General features: G+C 54.9%; 1 protein-coding gene across 1 annotated transcript; it reads right to left on the reverse strand.

Annotated features, from left to right (window-relative positions):
* Positions 1–12,390: 12,390 nt before the first annotated feature.
* MATN1 (matrilin 1) lies at positions 12,391–20,334 on the reverse strand. Its single transcript, XM_068537836.1, has 8 exons — positions 20,244–20,334; positions 18,177–18,523; positions 16,833–17,055; positions 15,695–15,820; positions 14,815–15,231; positions 14,096–14,248; positions 13,118–13,198; positions 12,391–12,440 (listed from the first exon to the last, which is right to left on the reverse strand). The coding sequence occupies exons 1-8, from the start codon at positions 20,332–20,334 to the stop codon at positions 12,391–12,393; spliced, it is 1,488 nt and encodes a 495-aa protein (XP_068393937.1).
* Between the last annotated feature and the right edge of the window lie 3,813 nt (positions 20,335–24,147).

Consider the following 24,147-nt stretch of genomic DNA (forward strand, 5'->3'; position numbering starts at 1 on the left):
CATCCATCTGTCTGTCCATTCATCCATCCATCCATCCACCCATCCACCCATCTATCTATCCACCCATCCACCCACCCATCCATCCAGCCAGCTGTTCTCTTGCTGATTTACAGCATGAACCTAGAACTGCTTTGTGCAGGAGGGAGACACTATGAGGGATAAGACTGTCACTGATGCCCGAAGGCCCTTCCAGCCCAGTGAGAATGACCACAGGTAGAGGTCTGGTGGAGTCCCGAGGGAGCACTGGGGAGGGAGCACTCTCCCCGGGGGAGTCAGGGAGGACTGCAGGAGGGAGGGGCGAAGTCATCACCAGCCTCAGCAGAGGAGGAAGGGCATTCTGGGCAGAGGCACGGCATGCGCAGAGGAAAGGAGGAACAGAAGAGCCTGGCTCATGTGAGGAAGAGCTCAGTGTGGCTGGATCCCAGGTCCAGCACCCGGTGGGCGTGTCATGGGGGAGCAGGGAGAAGACACAGCCTGAAAGGAGGCAGGGCCAGACTCAGAGAAGCCTTGAATTCCAGGCCAAAAAGGTTGAACTTGAGCGCACAGGCAGTTAGGAGGCAGTGCATGTTCTTGAGCTGGGGCATGGCAGGAAACTTCACATATTAGAAAGCACCTTCCAGCAGCAGGACAGGAGTGAGGGGACCCGCTGGGAGGCTCGTGCATCTCCTGGGCCCAGTACTTTAGGGCCCTCCTCTCACAGAGGGTTTCCTGGCACACAGGGACCGCAGGTTGGATGACTCGGGTGCAAATAGCAGGGCGGATGGGCTGAGCAGTGGTTCAGGGTCAGTTCAACCCAGAGCCCAGCGCGTGACCCAACCCACAAACGCACAGCTCACACAGCCCCACAAGGTCCAAGGGATTCCCGGAGTCAGCGCCTCCCCCAGTTCCCACCCACCCCCAACGGCCTCACCACCAAGGGAACTGTTTCAGCCCCTCACCCCTCCTCCTGCTCCCCTCCCCCTCTCCTGTCCTTCTCAGCAGGTGAGCTCACTCTGCCCAAAGAAACCCCAAGCCTCAAAACAGAAACTCCCTAGATTTCCTGACACCAAACATGCAAAGCCCGCCGGCACCCACACAGCCCTCCTCTTCCTCCTCCTGGAGATGGAGATTGTCCCCTCCCTCTGTCTGGGCTCAGACATGCTCTGTCAGGGCCCTCCCACCCACCTCCTCAATCTGTCCAGGGGAAGAGGGAGGGGCACCTTTAATCTCTTTATCTATCTGTCTGTCTGTCTATCTATGTATCTACATTTATTTCTCTCTAGCTCTATCGTCCCCTCCCCTTCACACCTGATTCATATTTGGTTATATTCAAGTCTCTCTCTCCTTATAACAAACAGCAAGCAAACCTGAACTCGACGTCCCTGCCAGCTGTGTCCCTCTCTTTCCCTGCCACCACCCGTTGCTGCCGCATCTCCGGGCCAGCCCTCCACCTGCCTCACCTGCTTTAACCCCCGCCACTGACCCGCGAGTTGCTACTGCTCATCCCTGCGTTACAGAGGAGGAAACCGAGGCTCACGAGGTGCAGTGAGCTGCCCAAGGCCCCCCGTCCCCCCACCGGCAGAGCCAGGCTGGACCCCGGGGATCTCGCTCAGGCTCGTGGGCCTCCTCAGTGCCCCCCGAGCTCCAGTAGCTTCTCTGACCCTCCCGTGCGTTCGCCACCTCCACCCTCCACCTGCACGACATTGATTTCGATTCAATCTGTCCCTTTAAATTGACTTGAAATGACCTCCCTTTTTCAATTTGCCTCACCCCGAGCAATAACATCCATGAAATCAAGGGTTTAATGCATTAATTGCGTGTATTTTTCCTGATACCCATTAAAATAAATACATGACTGGTAAAATATAAAACACTAATGTTTGTCCATGCAGCACCCGCAGTCACCTCTCAGAACCCCACTCCCTGGGAGACCCCGGGGCTGCTGCTGGAGAGGCCGGGAGGAGGGGGAGAAGGCGGCATCTGGGCAGTGGATGTGGCCTGGCCCCTCCCAGCCCAGGCCGGCCCAGGGCTGAGGCAGTTTCTTTCTCCTGGGGAGGCCCCACCCTCATCTGCCGCCCCAGGCTGGGTCTTGGAAAGGGAAACACCGTGGCAGCTGGACGGGGCCCACTGACCACAGGCCCCAGGAGGGAGGACCCTGCGGGAAGAGACCAAAAGGCCGTGATGGCTCCAATGGGATGTCTATGCGGATGCTCACCACATCCGCTCCCCCCAGGCTTGGGACAGAATTCCTGGCTCTGCACCAAACACAGGAGACAGGCTGGGAGGGATTGCTGTCCATGGGCCAAGGGCTCCTGCCAGGAATGAAAGCAGGAAACTGCAAGGGAAAATTTGATACCAATCCTTCCCCAGTGTGGCCACATGCCCAAGCAGCAGCTGTGCCAACCAAGGGGGGGCGGGAGAAGGGAGGCGGCAGGCAGAGAGGCCTCCAGGTGGGAGTGGAGGCTGCAGGACCAGACAAGGAGTCTGTTCCAGTCCAAACTGAAGAGGGGATGTGGCCAAACTGGTTGGGGTCCAGAGGAGGAAACACTGGGGCCAGGACCCCAACCTATGCAGGGGTTTTCTCCTGGAGGAAGGAAGACTCAGGGATCATGGGGGGCAGACAGGGTTCAAGTCCCAGAGCCTCTACTTGCTTCTGCAAGTCCCTTCTGCTCTCTGAGCCTCATTTACCCAACCTGTACAATGGGGATAATCCTGTCGCCCAAAGTGGTTGTGAGGAATAAACGAGGTTAGCACTTTTAGGACAAGGCTTAGCCCATAGTAAGGACAGATATATGTTAGCTATTCACAGAGTTATATTTATAATTACTATTTACAGTTATACTGTAAGTATATTATTGTATAATAATATATTTACTTATATGTTATATCTATATTACTTGCATGGTCATATTATTTATTTTAATTTAAATGTCATAATGTGTTATATTTAAGTATTAAGTATACGTAAGTATAAGTATAGAGATATACTATATACACTGTAATATACCGTAAATCATTGTTTATAAATTATTTTTTATTACCACTACAAGGCTAAGGGGACCAAGGGAGCAGATATGTTCTGAGTGGCCCGGATGCCTTCGTTCCATCCCACATTCATTCAATACACATACTTATCAAGGCCCGGGAAGCAGAGTTGAGCTCCTTCTGGGGCGTGACTGAGCAGAGTCACACCCGCTCCGGTGGGTACCTTGGAAGCTGTTAGGGCGCTGGGGTTCTAAGTTCAGTTCCCAGGAATGATGTCCCTCCTGCGGGCCTGGTGCGGCCCGAGGTGTCATCCATGAAATGAGGCTCAGGGCCGCGGAGGACGTGCCACAGTCACGCAGGGCCTAAGTGTGGGGCCTCACACCCAGGTCTGGGCACAGGCAGGGTGGCCACCCTCTAGGGTGTCCGCTGCAGACCCCACGGGCCCTGTCACTGAGTAGGGCAGCCGCTCACACTTTACAAGGAGGGGGGCAGACAGAAAGGAGTGACTTCAGGCCCCGGGACCTGAGGGGGACATGGGAGGCGACGTGTCCTGACCAGTTAGCAGGTTTTCTATGAGGGAGGAAAGGACCGTTCTTGATGTGAGGAGACGCAGCTCCTCCGTGAAGCCCTGGGGGAGACCTGTGACTGAGGCGGGGCTCCTGGACCCAAACCCTGATGAAGATGCAGCTTCTGTCTTGAGCCCCTCAGGCCCCTCGCCCTGTGCTCGGCACTCACACACTGTCTCCTTTCGGTCTCCACGCCCCAGCCAGGTGGGAATTGTTCTCCCCATTTCCTAGGTGAGCAAACTGAGACCCAGAGGGGCAGTCACATGCCGGAAGCAACACAGCACGTCGGGGACAGCGCTGGGACTCACACCAGCTCCTTGGATTGTGAGGTGTCCTGGGGCCCCCAGTCACCTCTACTCCAGGGTCTCTAATACGCAACCCCTTGCGCCCAGGCTGCAGTTATTTTTGGCTTGAAGACACTTATATCCTGATTTTGGGACAGAAGACTTGACCGTTGCCCAAAGGAACAAGAGACAGTAGGGGAACAAGAAGATGCCTGCTGGGGGTGCTCCTACTTAGCCCCTACCCTTCCCCAACATTCAGGTCTGAGCTGCCACCCCTAGTCCAGCAAAGCCCCTGGACAGGCCCTGGGAGACCAGAGGTGCCTCCAGCCCAGGCCCTTCTCAGAGCACCTCAGAGCAAGTGATAGGAGTGGGAAGATAACAACCACCTCTGAGCAGACTTACCCACAGTCTGCCCTGGAGAGTGGCCGCTAACCTCCTTGGGAGTCTCTGTGTACAGGAGGGGGGGGCAGTTTAAAGGGATTAGATTAGGTGCTACTGAGTGTGACAAGTGATGGAACTAGCCCAGCTCACAGTAAGCATTGCTGAACCCCAGACCCCAGCCAGTCTGGCTACCCCATTCCTGGGCTGATGGTGCCATCCTGCGGCCAGATACTGCCATAGCAGTCCCAGGTCTGCGATTTCAGCCCCACTACAATCACTTAACTCCAAGGTCCAAGACAATTCTTGAGATCTTCTTGCCCAGTGTCAGGGGTCCACTTCACAAGTGGGGAAACTACGTCACCCATGTAGCAGCAAAGGCTGATTTGGAATAATAGGAAATTTGTTGTCCAACAAGTCTGAGCAACAAGCAGACCATACAGCACCTAGAATGTTCAACTACTTTGAATTTTATCTTGGAGATAACAGGGAGCCAGAGGTGGTTCTTGAGTGGGAGTGTAACCTGATTAGATGTTCACTGTAGGACCATCACTCTGGTATCAGGATGCAGAATGGACTGAAGACAAGGCAGGAAAGCCAGTTAACCTGCAGTGTGGAGAAAGGACTAGAACCCCCTTTCATCCTAGTGAGCCTGAACCTCAGAGAGGGAAGGTCCTGGAAAAAGCCCTAACTTTGGAGCTGGAGATTCCAGAGTTCAAATCCCAGCCCTGCCACTTACCGGCTGGGTGACGCTTTATATCTGGCAACCTTGATTTCCCCATTCATGAAAAAAGAAAAGTATTGATATTAAAAAGATCACTAAGAAGTTTGAATTAGAAATTGTGGGTATATTATCATACCGAGCACCTAGTGGATGATCCAAAAAAGGTAACTCAGTGGGTGAACTAAATCTGATTCTGAGCCCAAACATGCAAAGGTTGCCATGCCCCCGTGGGCAGAGCTGTGCCCTCCCCAGGTCAACATACCCTGATGATGGCAAGCCCCCTCCCCTCCTCCTCTCCCCCCACCCCACCACGCAGCAGCTCTGAGAGAGGGAGCCACGCTCCAGTAGCAGCAGGCCTCTGAACACCTCCTGCCTCCTCCTGTATTAACTGCAATTGCATCTGGAACAGATGGGGTGCTGGGACTTCCCCACCCCCTGCCATATTTCACAGTGCATTGGTTCAGGAGAAAATCATGTAATTAAAAGAGGAGAAATGCAAAACAAACCGCTTAGCGGACTTCGCCATCTTCCCTCCCTTGTAAATCCATTAATAAACTGTAATTACAAAGACAAACCCCTTTATTGAAACCTGGTAACCAATTCACTTAGGGGCCAAGAGACTCCCATTGTCCTCCAAGACCTGAGGAAAGAAAGAAAGAAAAACAATCTTAATTAGTTTAGTCCTGTTTATCTATACAAAAATCAAAAAAACAAAAATATCGGTTACAAAGTAACTTGCCGTCCGCCAAAAGACCGCAGCTGCCCTGGGGAGATGCAGTTTTTCTTCTTTCGGGGACTCCTTTATAACCTTCTGTTAATCGAACTGAAAGCAGAGAGAGATGGGGAAATCACATGGAAAGGGGGGATGGCACGGGGACCTGGAGTAGCTGTGGGCAGAACTGAGATGAGCTAGCAGTAGGAGTTTGGGTTTGAAAGATCCCAGGATGCCAGCCCCTGCCTTCCTTGGAGACTGACGACGTGGTCCCTTAAGAGCTCATCTAACAACCCCTCCCCCTAAAGAACCACTGATCAGTCTTCTCAAACCTAGAGAATCCTGTGCAGCTGGCTCCACCCATCACCCAGTGATAGGCAGAGCCCCCAAGCCTGGCCAGTCACAGCCTTTCATCCCCCTGGCCACAGTGATTGTTCAAGGATGAGCACAGGACCCAATCAGAGCCAAGGGGACTGAATTACGGGAATGTCCACACCCTTAGAGTTGACAGGGTGTCAGCCTGGAGCTGTGGGGCCTTCTGGAGGAGAGGACCAGCCTGGGCCTGAGGCCGTCATTGTGGAAACCAGAGTCAAGAGTGGAGGGAGACGGAGGCCTGAGCCCAGCGCCATCCCCCAGCACCTTCAGTCACCAGATCCCATCAACTCCCTTCTCAGGCTTAAGCTGCTTGGTGTGGAGTTTCTGTCACTTGCAGCCAGGAGCCCTAACTCACCCCATTCTGACCCACAGTGCCTGTGGTCTGGTCTTCGGGTGGTTGATCACGCTGTTTCTCCCGCCAGCTGTGTCTTACTCTCCCTCCTGGCATAGAATCCCTCAGGCAGGAGTGCTAGAAACAGGAAGCAGCCCTCCCCCCCACCACCACCCTCCCCCCCCCCCACCCCCGCAGAAATGCCTGTGCCCTGGGCCCACACACCGTTCGGTTTGTTGCTTTCCTGGAAAACCCTAAGGTTCAGCCCCAGAGACCCCGGATCACCAACCCACCTCAGCTCAACCTGGACTGGGGCCTGACCAGACAGGAGGCCCAGCTGCAGCCTCAGGACCACCTGTTCTAGCCTCTGAGCTGTGGCCTCCCCCAGCCTTCACTCTGTGGCCCTTCCCTGGCACTGGGCTCTGTGCATTCTCCGTGGTCGCCACCTTCTCCAACCCCAGCCTGCCTGGAGGAGGCCCTTACTCCCTACCTGGCCCCCAACAGTCCCCACCTCTGGGGTCCAACCCTGCCCCCTCTGCTCTCTGAGGTCCAGCCTCAGGTTCTTCCAGGACCAGGTCCACCCTCTGCCGGAATGAGAGCCTGCAGACTGCCTGGGGGTGGGGGAGGGGCGAGAGAGGCCACTAGGGTCTGCTGAGAACCTACTGCGTGCCCCCGGCTTGACATCCATAATCACAGCAGCAGAGCTAAGTACGGGCTGTTATTGAGAAAGCCCTTAGCCTCAGGTAAACTGAGGAATCAGCTCTTCCACTGACTCGGACAAGTCCCATCACATGGAACATGCATCACACTAATGCTGCCCCCTAGCGTCATTGGACAGCTTCATCGGGGCCCTCAGTACCACCCTCAGGAGTAGTTTCTCAACTCTCCTTGCAAGTAAGGGTTTGAACCAGCCCGGGTCTCGCTGCCTCACCCTGACAGGCAAGTCAGCTGCCCGCACCTGACCCAGCAGGGCCAGCCTCAAGGTCACAGCCCCTGCTCAGGGGTGTGACATGGATGTCTGGTCCCTGCCCATCCCAGCTGAGGCCTCTTCACAGCCTGCCTTACACTCCATCCAAGGGTTTATGGAAGAAACATGTGTCTTATTGCTAACTGGGAGACCTGGTCCTTTCACCTCCTTACTTAAAACCCTTCCACAGCTTCACATCACACCGCAAATGAAGCCCCTGCCCAATCTGGTCTTGGACCTCCTCGCTGCTCCTGGCTGCTCCCTGCCACATAGAGCTGCATGCAGACCCTCGGAGGACCGCAGGCATTCCTGCCTCAAGGCCCTTGCACGTGCTGCTCCCTCCCCTTGACGTGCTCTTCTCCACCACCCCCTCCCTTCACCTTCCTCTTAAACCAGCTTCAGATCCATGCTTAGGTCCACCTTCCAGGATGCCTCCCTACCTCTGCATGGCTTGATTACTGTCTGTTGCAAGCCCCTGCGGCACACCCTTGATCAAACAAACTTTCACATACTGGGGTTTGGGGAAGTCATTCTGGTTTATCAAACATTGTACATCTGCTTTAATTATTAAAGAAAAGGGCATGTTGACCAGAAGTAAAGGATGTCCATGTGAAAAGTAAAGATCAAATGCCACTCTTCCTGGGACCCCAGTGCCGGTCCTCCCTCGATGTTAAGGCTCCTTTACCAGATGCCAAGGCCACGCTGACTCGCTGTGTACGTGCAGGTCTGTTTTTTTGAAAACTTGAAGGAATGTATCCCCGACTTGTTCAATGTTCTTTGTTCTAAGAAGATATAAAACTGTGCTGAAAATCATGCTTCTCCAGAGCAGTTCCACAGAGTAATCTGAGAGGCTGTCTTCTGGGCTATAGTCCTCAGTTTGGCTCAAATAAAACTCTTTTCTATTCTTATTATGGATTGTTTATTGATTATTTTTGTCGACACCCTAATTCCTCCGTTATCACAGCCGGGCTCTCACTGCAACTTTCTATCCAATGTCTGTCTGCCCCACCAGACTGTAAGCATTTTGTCCCTAGTGCCTGGTGTATGTTTTGGCCTTTGGTGATGCTTAATAAACACGGAAGGAAGGAAAGAAGATAGGGAAGGAGGGAGGAATCAGACCAGAACTGTCCCTGGAGCCTCACAGCCTGACTCACGGCTCCCTTCCCCGCCCCCAGCCACGTGCCCCTTTTCACTTTCCAGATTTCCCCTGCAGATCCAGCCCTCCTGCTCCCTGCAAATCCCCCTCTGCTGTCTCCTCCAGGGAGCCCCGTGGGGCTGGCCACACTCATGCCAAGCCCTCTGTCTGTCTAGGTGATGACCCCTGCTAGGACGGTGCTGTTGCCCTTTTACTGCTGAGGAAGCTGAGGTCAGAGGGTGAAGGAGTTTGTTCAAGGCAAGGGGGCCGTAGGGAACTCATACCAGGGCTGTGTGACCCCAAAGACAAGGCCGCTCACCCCTCTGCTGTCACCTCCCTGTGGGAAATCTCCTGGAAACTCGAGGCCCGATGCTTGGTCTCTGCCAGGCCAGACAGGTGCCCCCCGGGCACTTGGCTAGCTTTGTTCCTTTGACTTCATCAAAGAAGTGTCGACAGCTTTTGATCCTTGAGGGCACACCACACACTTCTTTGGAGATTTCTCCTCATTTACTCCTTGTTTCTGGATCATCTCTCCATTCAACAGATGAAGAACTACGGCCCGCAGGGAGGTGGGATGACTTTCCCAGGCTCACGGAGAAAGAAATACGTTGAGGCTGGAACGTTAGCCCATGAACACAGGGACCTCGGTCTATTTTGTTCTCTCCTCTATCTCTAGTGCCCAGAAGAGGGCCTGGCATTGGTGCACTACAAACGTTTGCCATGTGACCATGTGATGGAGCTGGCTGCTGTCCCCAGAAGTCTGCAGGCTTGTCTACCCTTCCCGCCTTGCCTCCTGAGCCCTGGCACTCAGGCTGGCGCTGCTCGAAGCAGAGGGAAGGCTGTCCTCATCTTGGCCTCCTGGAGGGGCCAGGGGATGGGCACCTGTTACCATGACACAGGGCGGCCGAGCTCCCTGCTGAGGAGCCGAAGGCTTACAGGGAGCTGTGGTACACCCTCTTGGGTGGCCTCCCAGCAGGTAACAGGTGCCCCAGGTGGTACAGCCACTGGACGGCAGGTGGCGGCAGCATCCTGAGGGCCATCAGTACCGGATGGGAGCAAAGGACGTGCTGAGGGACTGACAGGTGTGGGTGTGTCCCTGAGGCCAGGAAACCATCCCCCAGATGGCACCACTGATGCCAGCTCCACTCTGGATGCAAAGTGTGGGTGGGCGCTGTGCTGAGTGCTTCCCATTCGCTCCTCAGTCACCCCGTGCAACCCCCCTTGGGGCGGGGCCAGTAGTCCTTTTCCAGGCATGCAGCCTTCTGGACTCAGGTGAAAGGCCCTGCCATGTTACCAGGCAGCTGAGGAGCTAGAAGCCAGGAGGCTCTAGCCACTTCCCAGAATTGAAAGCTGAGAACCAGGACACCAAGCCCACACATGGGTGGGGGAAAATACAGGTGAGGGGACAGCCAAGTCAGTGCTTTTGCATTGCCTGAAACAGAAACTGACTTGACCATGTTTAACGTTGCTGAGGTTTCCTGGGTGTCTCATGCATGGCCAGGCAGGGAGTGTAGCCAGGCCCAGGGGGACCAGTAAATGACCCCAGGTGGTAGATTAAAGATGGCCACAAATTCCTTGTCACTCTTCCCTCATGGAGGAGAGGTGAAGTTTATCTCCCACCCCTTGAATCTGAGCTGGGCTATAACTGCTTTGACCAACAAAATATGGTGAAAGACATGCAGCGCCAATTTGGGGCCTCAGAAGCTTCCGGAAGCCCTGAGCTGCCATGTAAGAAGTCCAGTTCCCCTGCTGGAGACCTCCGCATGGAGAAAGTAAGGCCCTGAGACTACATGGAGAGAGAGACAGAGACGGAGACAAAGTCAGGGACCCAGTCTGGCTACTGTCTTCACCAAGGCAGCAGTCACGTGAGCAGGACACACTCTAGCCTGGTTGAGACCCAGACCACGGCAGCCCCAGCCAACACCAGGCAGAGCAAAAGAACCACCTGACTGAGCCCGGTCAACCATAGAATCGCACAATAACAGGTGGTTGTTTCAGCCACTAAGTTTTGGGGTGGATTGTTACACAGCAACGTCACTGAAACAGCCTTGGACTAGAAAGCCATCAGCACATCTGGAAGAAGTGAGAGACCTCCCAGCTCCAGCACCAGCAGCCAGGCACCTAGGGTCCTCAGGTCCAAATTCCCAGAAGAGAGACACTGATTGGCCCAACTTGGGTCATGTGACCCCCTTTAACCAATCAGCTGAGTCCAGGAGGCAGGGTTACCTTGCATCCACATGGCCCTGATACCCCTCCCCCATGGAGGGGTAGGGTGGGATAGGGGGGCCGGTAGTGGGGATAATCTCAGAAGACAGGAAGTGTGGGCTGAGCAATTGCCACAGGGGCTGTGACAAGGTGCCTCTTTGGACAGCAGAAAAACCCCTCATCCAGGGCCTGGCACAGAGAAAGGGCTGGGTGAAAGCTGCGCACAGTTGTGTGACTTTTACGTTGCTCTTATGAGGTTGTGCTGTTTTACCAACTCCCAGGTTGGCTCCTGGGTGTTGCTGGTGGTGTTATTCTACCTCCTTGAACTGCCTCTAAGGAAGACATTTCAGGATGGTCTGAGCTTCTTATAAAAGCCTTTTACATGCTCTCAAGTGTGAATCTAGTTCTTACGCTAAAAATGCTCCATTAAACCAGAGTGGGTTCCGAAAATCAGCCAAGCTCCCCCTCTGGGAGGCGCAGGATTGAGACTCCAGAGGGGCTTGGGACAGGGTCAGGGGGACATGGGGGTCAAAGACTTTCTTTGCGCTGTCCTTGAGGCAGGGGCTGCAGCTGTCTGTGTTGGGGGTGGGACCAAGGCTGCTGACGCACCAGGAAGCAACAGAGAAGACTCCAAGGGGGTGAGGGGCCGGGCAGGGGGCGATGGGCCAGCCCAGGCTCCTCACCAACCTCATCGTGCATGCACACACACACTCACCCCAGGGGTCCTGGTACAATCCAAACCATCTCTCTTTTCCTCCAGCTGGGTTGAGGGTGATAGGGCGCCCTGCTCAACTGAAGTTCCTTAAGAAATGGGAGAGTATCTGTCCCATAGGCCACCATCTCCCCATCGCCTGACACAGGGCACGTGCTCTGTGTTTGCTGTCTGCATGAACGAATGAATGAATGAATGAATGGTGGATGGCCCTATCTGGTGCCTTTTTCTTTTGATGTCTCACAGTCCTGGATTCAAGCCCTGTCTCTCCAACTGACTCACTGCTGAGCAAGTCATCTTAGCACTCAGGAACTCAGCTTTCCCATCTGTAAAATGGGGACAACTCAAGTCTGTTCTGGGTAAGGTTGCTAGGAGGATGAAATGAGACCTCATCAAAGAATTTGTAACTGAAAAGGCAGAACAAACGTGAGCCAGGTTGGGAGCAGTGGCCGTCATCCCTGTTACCACCACTGTTGCCATCCTGCGACCATCCCCATCACCCACCACCCTCACGGTCTTTCTTCCTGCTCCCCAAATAACCACACTGCCACTGGCCCCATTCAGTGCTTAAGTTAAGTCACATTTAATGGTTTTTCGAAGGGGAATAGAGAAATCAGAAAAGAGATTACAGCACTCTCAGTCAAGAAAGGGTGAACTAAAAAATATGGGAATATATTAAGCTTTAGATTAAAAAAATGCAAACGCAGTTCCTCCCACAGTCACCCCTGTGTTCTCACTCATGCTCTCAGACACACACCCAGCCTCAGGCACACACACACACACACACACACACACTCATACACACACTCCCAAACATGCACACGCTCCCTGCACACACACTCAAACACGCACTCCCCGCAGGCTTGCAGGGTGGGAGAGGGAGAGACCCGGTGCCGCCCCAGGGCCCCACCCTTCCCAAGCCCCCCCTCGCTGAAATGGCAAAGCTAGACTAAACTCAGGCTCTAGGGGACACACACTGGGCTCTGTGAGCTGCACCGGGGGCAGGGAGATGGAGAGGTCGTGGGGGACAGGTAGCCTTAGACGATTCTGTTCTCCAGGATGGCCAGCCGCTTACTCACAGCTTCCAGTGGACTGGGAGTTAAGGAGATGTGCAGGTTGGCCAGAGCAGGGCAGTGACGGGGTGGCACCTGCACTCCGGGCCCCCCTTCCAGGACTTTCTCTCACTTCTCCCTCATAGCGTGTGTTCTCCCCAGTGTCAAAACTTATCCATCCACAGCCCTCAGAATGGTGCTCTCCAAAAACAAGCAAGCAGTTACAGTGAGCCCGGAAAGCCCAGCCCCGTCCAGTTGCAGGTTTAGGCCTGCTGGGTCCCCACCTAGTCCTGCCTGAGCCAGGGGAGCTGTGAGGGGTCCAGCCCCATCTGAGTGGAGACTGGTGGGTAGTCATGTCACCGAGAGCTTGAGCACTGGAAGTCCATGGGCACCATGTTTTCCTGAGCGTGTCCAGGACTCTGTGTGTGTCCAGTCTAGAGCTTGGTTCCTGCCTTTGCTTTGGCAGGGTCAGTATCAAAGCCGGGGCCAGCCTACCTGGCCAGGATTCAGCCCGTCTTCAGCAGGAGGCAGGCAAGGAGTAGCCTGCCCCGATCACACCACACAAGGGGCACAGCTTTCTCCTCTCCCCACAGGGCCCTCCCCTCCCCTCTCCTCCCCTCCCCTCCCCTCTCCTCCCCTCCCCTCCCCTCCCCTCCCCCCACCCCTCCCCCTCCCCCTCTCCTTCCCTGCAGCAGCCTCTGGGAAAGGATATGCTTCCTGGTCAGGGCCTGCAGCAGCCCCTGCACTTTGGTCTGGAATTTCACGATGGACTCGCAGGCACACAGGTCTTCCTCTGGGGTGGACAGAAAGTGGGGAAAGAGAAAGAGGATGGTGAGTGGTTGCCTGCCGGGAAGGCAGGTGGTCACTGCCCAGGGCCAGGACAGGGTGTCTTGGGGGAGTGTGGGGCCTAGGAGATGCGAGAAGGCAGAGAGACACGTGAAATTCTTAAGACAGAGCTCCTAGGAATGATGGAGGGGGCGACCCCTGAATGTCTTCCTGCTCCCTCAAAGCCCTGATAAAGAACTCCGGTATTAGCATCCCCACGCTGGTCACCTACTACGCACAGGACACCGTCATCAGGGGCCTCTAGGTCATCTTGGTGACTCCTCACCCCGATTCTTTGGGGTTGAAGTCATTAACCCCATTTTACAAATGAAGAACTTGAGAAGGAAAACAACTTGCCCATGGCCAACAGCTAATTAGTGTCAGAACAAACACGCAAACCCAGGCGTGTCTGGCTCTGGAATCCATACTCTTTACCACTGGGAACCAGCTGGCGAGATCACCAGGGAGGATCAGGGGAGGAAGCACGGTTCAAATCCTGGCTCCTCCAGTTATTAAGTGGTTCCCCCCCTCTGACCTTGGTTTTACTGTCTGTAAAATGGAGATAACAATATTCCTACCAAATAGGATTAAATGATTCATATTTGGAGAGCACTGAGAAGAGTGCCACATGTGTAAGAGCATTCAATATACAGCTGCTGGTGTTAAAGCCTGACTGGCCAGCCTTCCTCCTGATTCTGCCAACTCATGGTGCCACCCCAGCTCCCGTTTTCCCCACCCACATCCAGTCCAGGATGGTTACATACACACACACACACACACACACACACACACACAAACACACACACACACCCCTCCCAGAGCCCCACCTGCTCCTCCCATCACCACAATTTCTGGCCTCACTCACCCACGCAGATCTTCTTCTGCAACTTCTTGCCAATCTGGTTGATGGTCTTGAAGTCAGCCGTGTAGAAATAGTGCTCTGCCACGGGCTCTGAGGCAATTTCTCTCAGCTCATCCTCCACAGCGTTGCCCACACCCACAGCAAACATCTTAAAGCCTGCCAAGAGGAACAAGATGAGTAGCAGTGGCCATGGGGACAGGCAGCCATAGCTGAGCCTCCTGGGGAATCCCCAGGCAATCAACAGCAGACACCTCCTGGTGGCAGATGCTGGAATTGCAGGTACAATGATTGAGGAAATCAACATTTGCTGAGCTTCTACCATATATCAGACTTGTACTGACTGTACTGGGAACTTTGCAATCTCATGTAACCCTCAAAACCATCCATCTGGTAGTTATTATTATTCTCATTTAATAGGTGATAAAACTCAGGCTTGTCCCAAAGTGGGGTTGCCTGCCAGCAGTTGGTATGTTCTTGGGAACATTCAACTAGAAAAGTTCCAAGCCCCACCTACCAAAGGACCATCAAGCCAGCCACTTACTTTTCTGGGACCTCAGTTTTCTCATCAATATAAGAAAGAGCTAGACAAACCAATCCCTCCTCATTCACACTGAATCTGGGTTTAGGGCACTCATCAGAACAGACATAAGATAAACTATAGTTGAGCTGTTCCATGTGTACCCCTGGCCACTGGTGGTGTTCAGGGTCCAGACAGCACCTACCAAGGTCCTTGGCTTTCTTGGCAGCATCATTAATGTAGTCCTGGCTCCGACCATCAGTGAAGACAATGCCCACCTTCTGGGCACCAGGCCTGGCCCCGCTGGACACACTGAAGGAATTGTCAATGAGGTACTTGAGGGCAGCCCCGGTCATGGTGCCCTTCTCCATGTAGGACATGTTCCGCACAGCTGCCTTGATGTCCTTCTTGGTATGGAAGCGGCCCAGCGGGAACTCCTGGCGCACAGAGCTTGAGTACTGCACCAGCCCCACTTGGGCCAGCTTGTCCGACACATCCAGCGTGTCCACAATCTGGTTGATGAACTTCTTCACCAGCTCAAAGTTCTCTGGCCGCACACTCTTGGATCCATCAATGAGGAAAACCAGGTCAGTAGCCGAACTGCCACCTCCACCGCTGCAGACTGGGGAGGGTAGGAAGGCAGGGAAGTGATGCTTAAGTTCACAGTCATTCATCCCAGCCACCGGCTGGGGACCCACCACACCCAAGATCTGTATGGAGGATTATCCCACTTGGTCCTCAAAACTTCCTCGGTGAAGCCTAAGCGCCTGGCCCCCATTTGACAGCACTGAAGCCCGAAGCTCTAAAAGCTGTTAAATCACACAGCTCAGAAGTAGTGGCACCGAGATGTGAACTCAAGACTATGTAACTCCTTCCACCATACTAAACCTACCACCCACTGTGACAGAAGGAGGGACAGTAGTGAGAAGAGAACTTCTGCTGACACCAAACTCTAGAAGGCATCTATTGCAGATTGGTCCAGAGGCCAAGTACAGAGAGGCTCAGGTGGGCTTCCTGGGGAGGGGCCAAGGCCCTGGCCCCTGCCCGCCACCCTCCCCAGGCTTGCCTGTGTCCGGCCCACTGACCATTGCAGGTCTTGCCATCACTGTTCAGGGTGAAGCCCTCGCGGCAGGCGCAGGTGTAGGAGCCCGGGGAGCTGAGGCACACCTGCTCACAGTCGTGGTCGCCTGTGGCACACAGGTCTGACACCACTGTGGGGACAAGAGGAGACTCAGAATCTCATGGTCACAGGGCCTCGGACATCTCAGCAAGGATGGCCCCTCAACACGCCCAGGGAAACTGAGGCCCCCGACTGGATGGGGTCCCAGACCCTCAGCCCAGGGCCAGAATCACTGCAGCAGTGCTGACATCCCCGGAGAAGGTGATATTGCCGATAATAAACTAAAACATCCTGCTAAAAATGTACAGGCCAAAGGGGCGGGGCCTTTAATCCCCTTTGTTCGCTGTTGTATTCCAAGTGTCTAGAACAACACGTGCAGCAGTGAACACAGCACATAGAAGATGCTCAACAAATACCTGTTAAATACCACATATTGAGCATTGTACTGTGCATTACTGCCTCGAATTCTCACAGTCAGATTCATGCTCTTCCTAGGCCCGCTTCCCGAATGGGGAAAAGTCCTTGCACCGGCCCCGCCTTCTCCTACTCACCTTCTGACTAGTCCCATGCCAAAGACCCCCAGCAGGCCCACCTCTCGTCTGCAAAAGACTCTGAACTTTCTCCTGCCCAATGCCCAGGCCCCTCAGACCCTTCCACATCACAGAAGACTCTGGCACGCCAATACCCCACACACCCCACACACCCCCACTCCCTCCACCCCCCCCCACACACACACACACACTCCCCCACCCCCGTCCAAATAGCACAGGTTTTTTTAGGCCCTCCCCTTACTGGCTTCTGGCCCCTCCTTGGTCCCTGCCAGTACTCTATCACGAAAATGACTTCTTTCTGGTATCGCCTTTCCCCAACTCCCTTAACCCCAGGCAGGGCACAGCCCCCAGATCAGGCGGCTCTGAGCCCTGGCCCCGCCCCCGATGTTGGCTCTATCTCAGTCCCTGCCCCCGTATAGGGCACCTCCAGCCCAGGCTGCCGCTCTCTGCCACGCCCCTTTTCTGGCCCCGCCCAGACACCGGTACCCGCCTCCCCCCCACCTCACTCCCCCAGCACCACTCCCAGCCTGGTCCATCCCGCGCCCTGCGCACAGCAGAAGGCCTCCTGGAACTTCTTGGACAGCTTCTCGATGACGCTGTAGCTCTCCACGTAGTCGACGTGCTCGTCCTGCGGCTCGCTGGCGATCTGCTGCAGCGTGGCCTTGTCAACGCGGCCTACGCCGATGGCGAACAGCTCGATGCCACTGGCCCGGGCCCGCGCAGACACGTCCCGCACGCTGTCCTGGGGCCTCCCGTCCGTCACCACGATGACCACCTGCGATACACACGCGGGGCGTGTGTGAGGACCCGGCCTCCCTCCCCGCGCTGGGTGGGTCGCTTGGCCCTCCAGTAAACCCCCAGGATGGTTGGCATAAGAGGAGGTTGACCCAGAAGGGCGGAGTGGCTAGCCCGGGTCACACAGCTAGTCGGCAGCAGGTGGATCTGGCCCCTCACCAACACCAGGGTTTGGGCCTAGGGAAAAGAACCTGGATAGCAGAAGAGGCAACAGGTTTTCTCTGACTGAGAGACGTGGCCGAGCTGTTCTCTCATCTGATTATGGCCTCTGGGTGTCTCCGCCCTCGGGCATGACCGCCTGAGGGCAGAGCCTCGTCTCCCCTGTCAAACGAGGGCCTCTGACAGCCGGGCCAAACCTGTGCTCAACACCGTACAGTTCTACCCTTTGGCCACCAGAGGGAGGCAGAGGCTACGGAATGGCAGTTTTTCCTCCGGTCTGGACATTTTTTCTCCCGTATGCCCTGGGAAGGAGGCTGTTTCCACATTGAGGCCCAAGGAATGAAGGAAGATGCTGCCTTTTCTCCCTCCATTCCCCAAGATACTACCTGCCCTTTCCTAAGAGGAAAACACTCTTCCCCTCCCACAAGTCCCCTGTGTGCTGTACCCCAGAAAGGGCAACAGGAGGGGACCCTGGTGCTGAGCCTGGCCCTCATCACCCCCTGCCTGAGCCTGCCCTGAAGTTGGGTCCTCACAGCTCTGCTGGAGGCTGAGACTCGGCATCCAGCCCCCTTAGCTGCTTTTCTCCTTCTGACCTGGGTCTGCTTCTGATTCCTGAGTCCCCACCCCTGGCCCAGATGCCCAACCCCTTGGGTTGGGTCTTGGTGACCTGACAGGCCTGGGTTAGAAATGCAGCTCCATGAGTCACAGCTCACCTTCCTGAGCCCCTGTTCTTTCATCTGGATAAAGGGGGTGTGGTGAGGCCCCCATGAGACGATTCATGGTAAGAAGCCCGGAATGGGCAGCGTTATTTTTAATATCATTACTCTGGGGCCCCTGGGGAGCAGACTTGCACAATCTCTTCCCCTCCAGAGGCCTAGGCTCCTGGCACTGAAAACCTAGCTCTTCACTGTCACATGCTGCCACATTCCCGTGAGTCCCCACCTTGCTGATGTCCGGCGAGCTGGGGCGACCGCCCTCAGCATCGCTTAAGGCCTTGGTGATGGCGAACTGGATGGCCAGGCCCGTCATGGTGCCCGTGGACAGCGGCTGGATGCGGCGCACGGCCTGCAGCAGCATGGCCTTGGAACCGTGGGCCCGCAGCGGGAACTCCTGCTTCACAGAGCTGGCGTAGTTGACCACGCCCACGCGGGTGGCATTGGGCCCCACGTCCAGTGACTCGATGACCTGGGACAGGAACACCTTCACCTTCTCAAACTCCACTGGCCGCACGCTGCGTGAGCTGTCGACGACGAACACCAGGTCTATGGGCCGGGTCCGGCAGAGGTGCCCTGGGAGGCGGCAAAAGTCAGGAGGATGGACCAGAGACACTCAAGACAAAGGAGCGGAGCACCAGCAGCCACTTAGGTCTGGACCTGAGGCCTCAGGCAGAGTAGACCAGACATGAACCAGGCTGGCTGGGTCCTATCATCAGCGTGGGGACACTGGAGCAAGCAACTTGCCAGAGGTTGCTCAGCCCGTGGGAAAGACAGAGGCTCCAATGGCGCCCTCCCCTCTCTGAGCCTCAGTTTCCTTTCTGTACAATGAGCAGGTGGTCCCTTCCTTACAGGATCCTTTGAGGACAAGCAAAAGGGCATGTAGGGTGCCAGCACAGGGCTGGACACGCAGGGTGTTCAGGGGGCAGCAAAGGAGAAGACAGCCTTCATGTCTCAGGTTTCAGCCCAGAGTGGCTACTGCAAACAAGGGGCAGATCTTTCCCCTGGCTGGGCAGGGGGGCCCTGAGGGTGGGCCCTCGGGTGGGCACAGCCTTGAAGGCGAACGCAGCACCTGTCAACGTGGCCTCTTTCATCTGAGCATTAAAGCAAATCAGCAAAGTGGACCCAGTTTGCGTCGATCTGCCAGCTGGTGTCCAAGAGCAGGAAAAAAGGCAGGAGTTCCTAGTGGCCACCTTGGCAGCCTGACCAAGCGGGCCCCCAAGACACACCCCCGAGGAGCGATGTCTTCCCGGACAGCCTGGGAGGCAGCACCATGTGCTGGGTGGTACACAGAGCCCGAGGGAGGCAGACAGGGGTCCGAAGCCCAGCTCAGCCACTCTGTGGCCCTGGGCAGATCATTGCACCTTTGAAGCTTCACTTTTCTCATCTGTCTGGAGGGAAGAATAGGCCTAATGCCTGATGTTATCACTGGCCTGGACCTGCAGCCTGGTGGGACTTAGTACAAAGGCCCGCCCCCTCCATCCCACACTGAGTCTGAGCCGCTCCCAAACAGGGATGCAGGAAGAAGAATCAGGAAAGGCAAGGTGTGCGGGACTGTCCCAGCCCCCAGCCACAGTGCCCTAGGCCCGGCCATCAGAGGTCCTCAAGGGACCTCAGAAATCACCTTGCAGCTGGCTCCCCAGTCCCCACTAGCTGAGGCTACAAATGGGTAAACTGAGGCCCAGAGAGGGTGAGGGAACTGTCAGTGGATCAGGAGCCCAGAGGCTCTGAGGCTTTCTCGCTCTGTGGTCTTAGACAGGGCCTCTCCTCTCTGGCCTCTTTTTCCCCATCTGTACAGGAGGAGTTGGGCATTCTAGGATTCTGTGTCCAAGGCTGAAACTCAGAGGGGTACAGCTCATGCGGAGGCCAATCGGGAATCTGCGGGAAGGGCTGGTGGAAGGGGGAATGTCGTCTTGGCCACCCCCACATCTGCACTCATTGGAGAGCCGTGAGCTCAGCCCTGGGCCTGGTGCAGCCCCAGATGTCAGCAGGCTCTCTGGGTAGCGTCTGCCCTGGGTGACCCAGAAGACCGAGGGCCCTGCAGTTTGCGTGGTCCCTGAGGACAGCCTGGGAGCTGCAAAGCCCAGAGAGAGGCTCAGAGAACCCCACTCATGTCCCTGGAAAGAACAGACAGGGTCACCCTGCCCTAGCCCTTGTGACTGTCACCATCTCTGGCTGCTCCTGGGTCAGCCTGCAGGCCACCCCTGCCTCCCTGCCCCTCTCCCCATCCTGGATCCCACTTAGCCTCTGTCTGTCTCGGTGCCCGGTGTCCCCCACCTCACATGGGCCCCCTCACCTCTGGACAGGGGCGCGAGGCCAGGTATGCGTGGGACCTGGAGAAGCAGCAGGCCGCAGAGCACGAGGCAGGGGCCACAGAGTACCCTCATGGTTCTGGCAGCGCAGGCAGGATCAGCACAGTGGTGGGGACCAGTGGGGGCCAGGTCTTATCAAGCTCGCTGCCTGCCCAGACAGCCCCCCACTGACGTGGGGCGGCCCCCTCTGGGGGGCGGGGCCGGGCTGAATGGAGGTGTGTGTGCCAGGGAGGGAGGGAGCCGCCCGGCCTGGGCTCCGGAGGCCCCTCTGACCACAAGGGCTCCTTTGCCTGCAGGAGCTGCAGCTGGAATCCAGGAAATCTCGGGTGGGTGGAGGGTGGCTCCTCCAGGGCCCGGAGCCTGCGCTGGCCCAAAGTTGCCACTCCATGCCCAGGGAGACCTGAGTCCAACGGCCTCGCGCCCCAGCACTGCCCGCACCCTCATCCCGCAGCCACGCTTTTCTCGCCCCTACCGTTCCAACCCCAGTCTCCCCGTCTCCAGCCACGGCCGTCCGCTGCCTCTCCATACACGCCCTGCTCTCCAGCCGCGCCTGGATTCTGAGCTCTCCTCAAGCCTTTGTATACGCAGGACCATCTACCCATAATGCCCTTTCCTCCCGATCACTCTCTGCCTAACCATCTTGCAAGGTCATATCGGGGCGAACATGTACCCGAGCCCCTAGTATGTGAGGGGCAGTAGGGAAGATGGTTGAAAAGTCAGACTTAGGAGCCAGGTGACTTGGGTTGGCTTTGTACTGCCTGTGTGACTGTACTCAGGTTACTTCACCTCTCTGTGCCTCAGATTCCTCATCTGGAAACTGGGTTCATATAAATCTGCTCTTCCAATCAACGCCGGGAGGGGTTGATTGGAAGAGCAGACTTATATGGACCATCTCACTGAATTCTCTTGACAGCCCTGTGAGGCAACCAATATTATTACTCCCACTTCCCAGGTGAGGAACTGAAAAACAGTTTTGAAGTAACTTGTCTAAAGTGCAGCTCAGTGTCAGTGCCAGGAAAGGGCCCCAAGCCGGTATTCTCAGCCACCCTGCTTGCATGGGTAAAGCTTAGTGGAGGGGCCTTCTCCATGCCCACCTCTCCCCTAACTCCCCTGGGGTTAGGACCCCCTCCCTGTGCTTCTGTGCCTTGACCATTTCATCCATGAGCGGGTAAGTGTCTGATTGATTCATCTCTGCGTCTGGGACCAGCCCAGGGTCTGCACAGAGGAGGCAAAAATAAGGCTTGTAAGTAAAGGAGTATAACCAGGAAGGGTCCCCACCATTGCATCTGGGTCCAGTAGTTGATGGGATAGAGCAGAGAGGGCATGGGCTTGGCCATCTGAGAGAACCACGTGCAAATTCACTTCTGCTGCTCACCAGCTGGGTGACCTGGAGCTGGTGACTTAGCCTCTCTGAGCCTCAGCTTGTTGCCATACAAGATGATAAGGGAATGGTAGCTCTTGGCTTGCCTGCCTCACTGGAACCATGTGAGGAGTCGATGAGAGGACGGAAGTGGAGATTGGAGACTGAAGGATTATCATCTTTTGGGGGGTATAATCGCTAATACTTAAGACCTGTGACTTCACTCTGTATAAATTATACCTCAATAAAAGGAAGTGTACAGATGCTTTTTAAAAAGTGATTGCCGGGCACAGCTGATCCAACAAATATTGTCACAATCTTCAGCGGTGATGATGATAACAATCCCTTCCACGTGTGACACGGCACAGTCACTCGCTCTATCACTCTGTCTCCTTTGTTCCCCCGACAAACCGGTGAGGTCAGCAGATCCAACTATATTAGCCCATTTGTCAGATGAGGAAACTGAGGCCCAGAGGGGTTCATGACTTGCCTGAAGCCACCCAGCCTGTTTAGGGGTAGAGCCAAGCTTAGAAATCAGGTCTCATTCCCCTTTGCCCCTATTTAGAGAACAAGGAAGTTAAAAGCATTTCCCGCTGACTTTTCCCATTTTCGTTTCATTTTTTCACAATTCACAGCCCTCCCCAGTTCCAAAAAACAGTTGAAATGGATTTCTTTTCTTCTCTGCAACTTGAAAGTCTAATCCTCTTCTCCAGAGATGCCGCAGGGTGTGGTCATTGTGGCCCTTATCACTTCCCCAAATTGTGTTATGAATGTGGTACCTGGCCCCCACCCCCACCTTTGCCCCAGAGGATGTCAGCTCCCTCCCAGCAGGGGTCTTGTCTGTCTCATCACCAGTGAACCCCCCAGACCCAGCTTGGTGCCTATCACAGGGTATCTGGTGAGCAAATGAAGAAATGAATTAAAAGAAGGAAGTAATGATGAACTGGGTCCATTTCCATGTTAACCATCAAAGGTCAGGCTGGGGTAGGTGATGGTGACCAATGGTGAGAGAGGCACGGTGCCCGCCCCCCACTCCCCTACCGATGGTGGACGAGGAGAACGTGAGCTGGAGTCTCCTAGCCCACCACCCCTCTCCCCAGTGGACAGAGCTGTGTCCGGAGCTCAGGGTACAAAGCCCTCTTGGCCGGGGCAGCAGCCGGGCCCATGAAACAGCTCTTTCAGCTCTGTCTCTGAATGGCAGGTCTATGGGCTCCTCAGAAGAACAGAAGCGCCTTTTCTGTGTCACTTCGCTCATTAGCAGAGCCACAGAAACATGCTACAGGTAAGTTTTCAGGAACAGAGATGGGTTCCCCCCAAAGGGGCAGCTTTAACATTCCATAGTGGGAGTGGGGGCTTGGTGGGGAGGAGACCTGGAAGTTGAGTATATACATTGAGGAAAGAAAATAAATATTTGTGTTTTTAAAATGTGAAACATTTTACCCCAGGAATCAAAATCGGGAACAGTGTGTCCGGTATTAGCCAAGGAGAAAAACCACGTTGAGGGGCCTTCATCAAGGCTGCTCCCGAGACAGACAGGCAGCCGTGAAGGGCTCCCCCTGTTCCCTCTCCTTGTTTTCACACACCTCGGGTTTCCAGAAACTTAAAGACTTTAGTGTTTTATCTAAGAGAGAGCGTTTGTGATCCATTGAGAGGCCCCCTGGGCAGAGTGTGAGTCAGGCGAAAGCACACAGGACTCCCCCTCCTGTGCCCGAAGCTCAGTTCTTTTCCTGAAGAGCAAACCTGGGTATCTCTCGATGCAACGCAGTCCAGGACTGCCTGTCTCCTTAGTCCTTCCAAACCATCATCACCGTTTGCTGGATCCACATATACTTTTACTATTTTTTTAATTAATCTTTCTAACATTAAACCAACTCACTTTTGGACAAAAATTTCTCCTCTTTCTTATTTGAAACAACGGCCATGAAATCACTGGTTTGATGTACCAATTACATACTTGTTCCAATATGCCTTCAAATAAATTCAAAACTAATTAAACTTAACTTTTTCTTCCACATATCACCGAAATTATCTTGTTTTCTGTCAGTGGTGCTCATGCCAGACATTGAGGAATCCTATGAAGTGAAAAAGTTTTGGAATCAGACAGAGCTGGGTTTGAGCCCCTGTTCTGTCACCTGCCAGCTGTGTTGACATCAGGTGAATCCCCTCACTTTTCTGCTCTTCAGTTCTATGTCTATAAAGTTGAGATCTCAATGCCGATGTCAGAGGATGGTGGAGAAGGAAAGGTGTTGAGTGCGGCATCCATGCTTACTGGTTTCACAATGCCTTCTTGTATTAATCAGCATAGAATAGGCCAAGTTACAGCAACAAGCAAGCCCTCAGATCACAATGGCTCGACACAAGGGTCTGTTTCTCTCTCATGACACAGCCCAGCGCTAGACAGGCCCTCCCCAAAGCTGCCTCTGTCTTGGTAGCCCATCATTTCCACATCCTTTGTCTCCAGACACACGGACAAGAGAGAGAAAAGGAGCACACATCACCTGACTCCACCTGGGGATGGAATGACTCCA

This window comes from Eschrichtius robustus, chromosome 3 (genome assembly GCF_028021215.1).
Source record: "Eschrichtius robustus isolate mEscRob2 chromosome 3, mEscRob2.pri, whole genome shotgun sequence".
Lineage (NCBI taxonomy): Eukaryota > Metazoa > Chordata > Mammalia > Artiodactyla > Eschrichtiidae > Eschrichtius > Eschrichtius robustus.

What these genes read in the sequence shown, in the direction of transcription:
- MATN1 (XM_068537836.1), bottom strand. Translation starts at nt 20,334, where the DNA reads ATGAGGGTACTCTGTGGCCCCTGCCTCGTGCTCTGCGGCCTGCTGCTT. An exon ending in CCTCGCGCCCCTGTCCAGAG is followed by an intron (nt 18,524 to 20,243) that starts GTGAGGGGGCCC and finishes GCCGCCTCCCAG; the next exon opens with GGCACCTCTGCCGGACCCGG. An exon ending in GCAGAAGAAGATCTGCGTGG is followed by an intron (nt 13,199 to 14,095) that starts GTGAGTGAGGCC and finishes TGTCCACCCCAG; the next exon opens with AGGAAGACCTGTGTGCCTGC.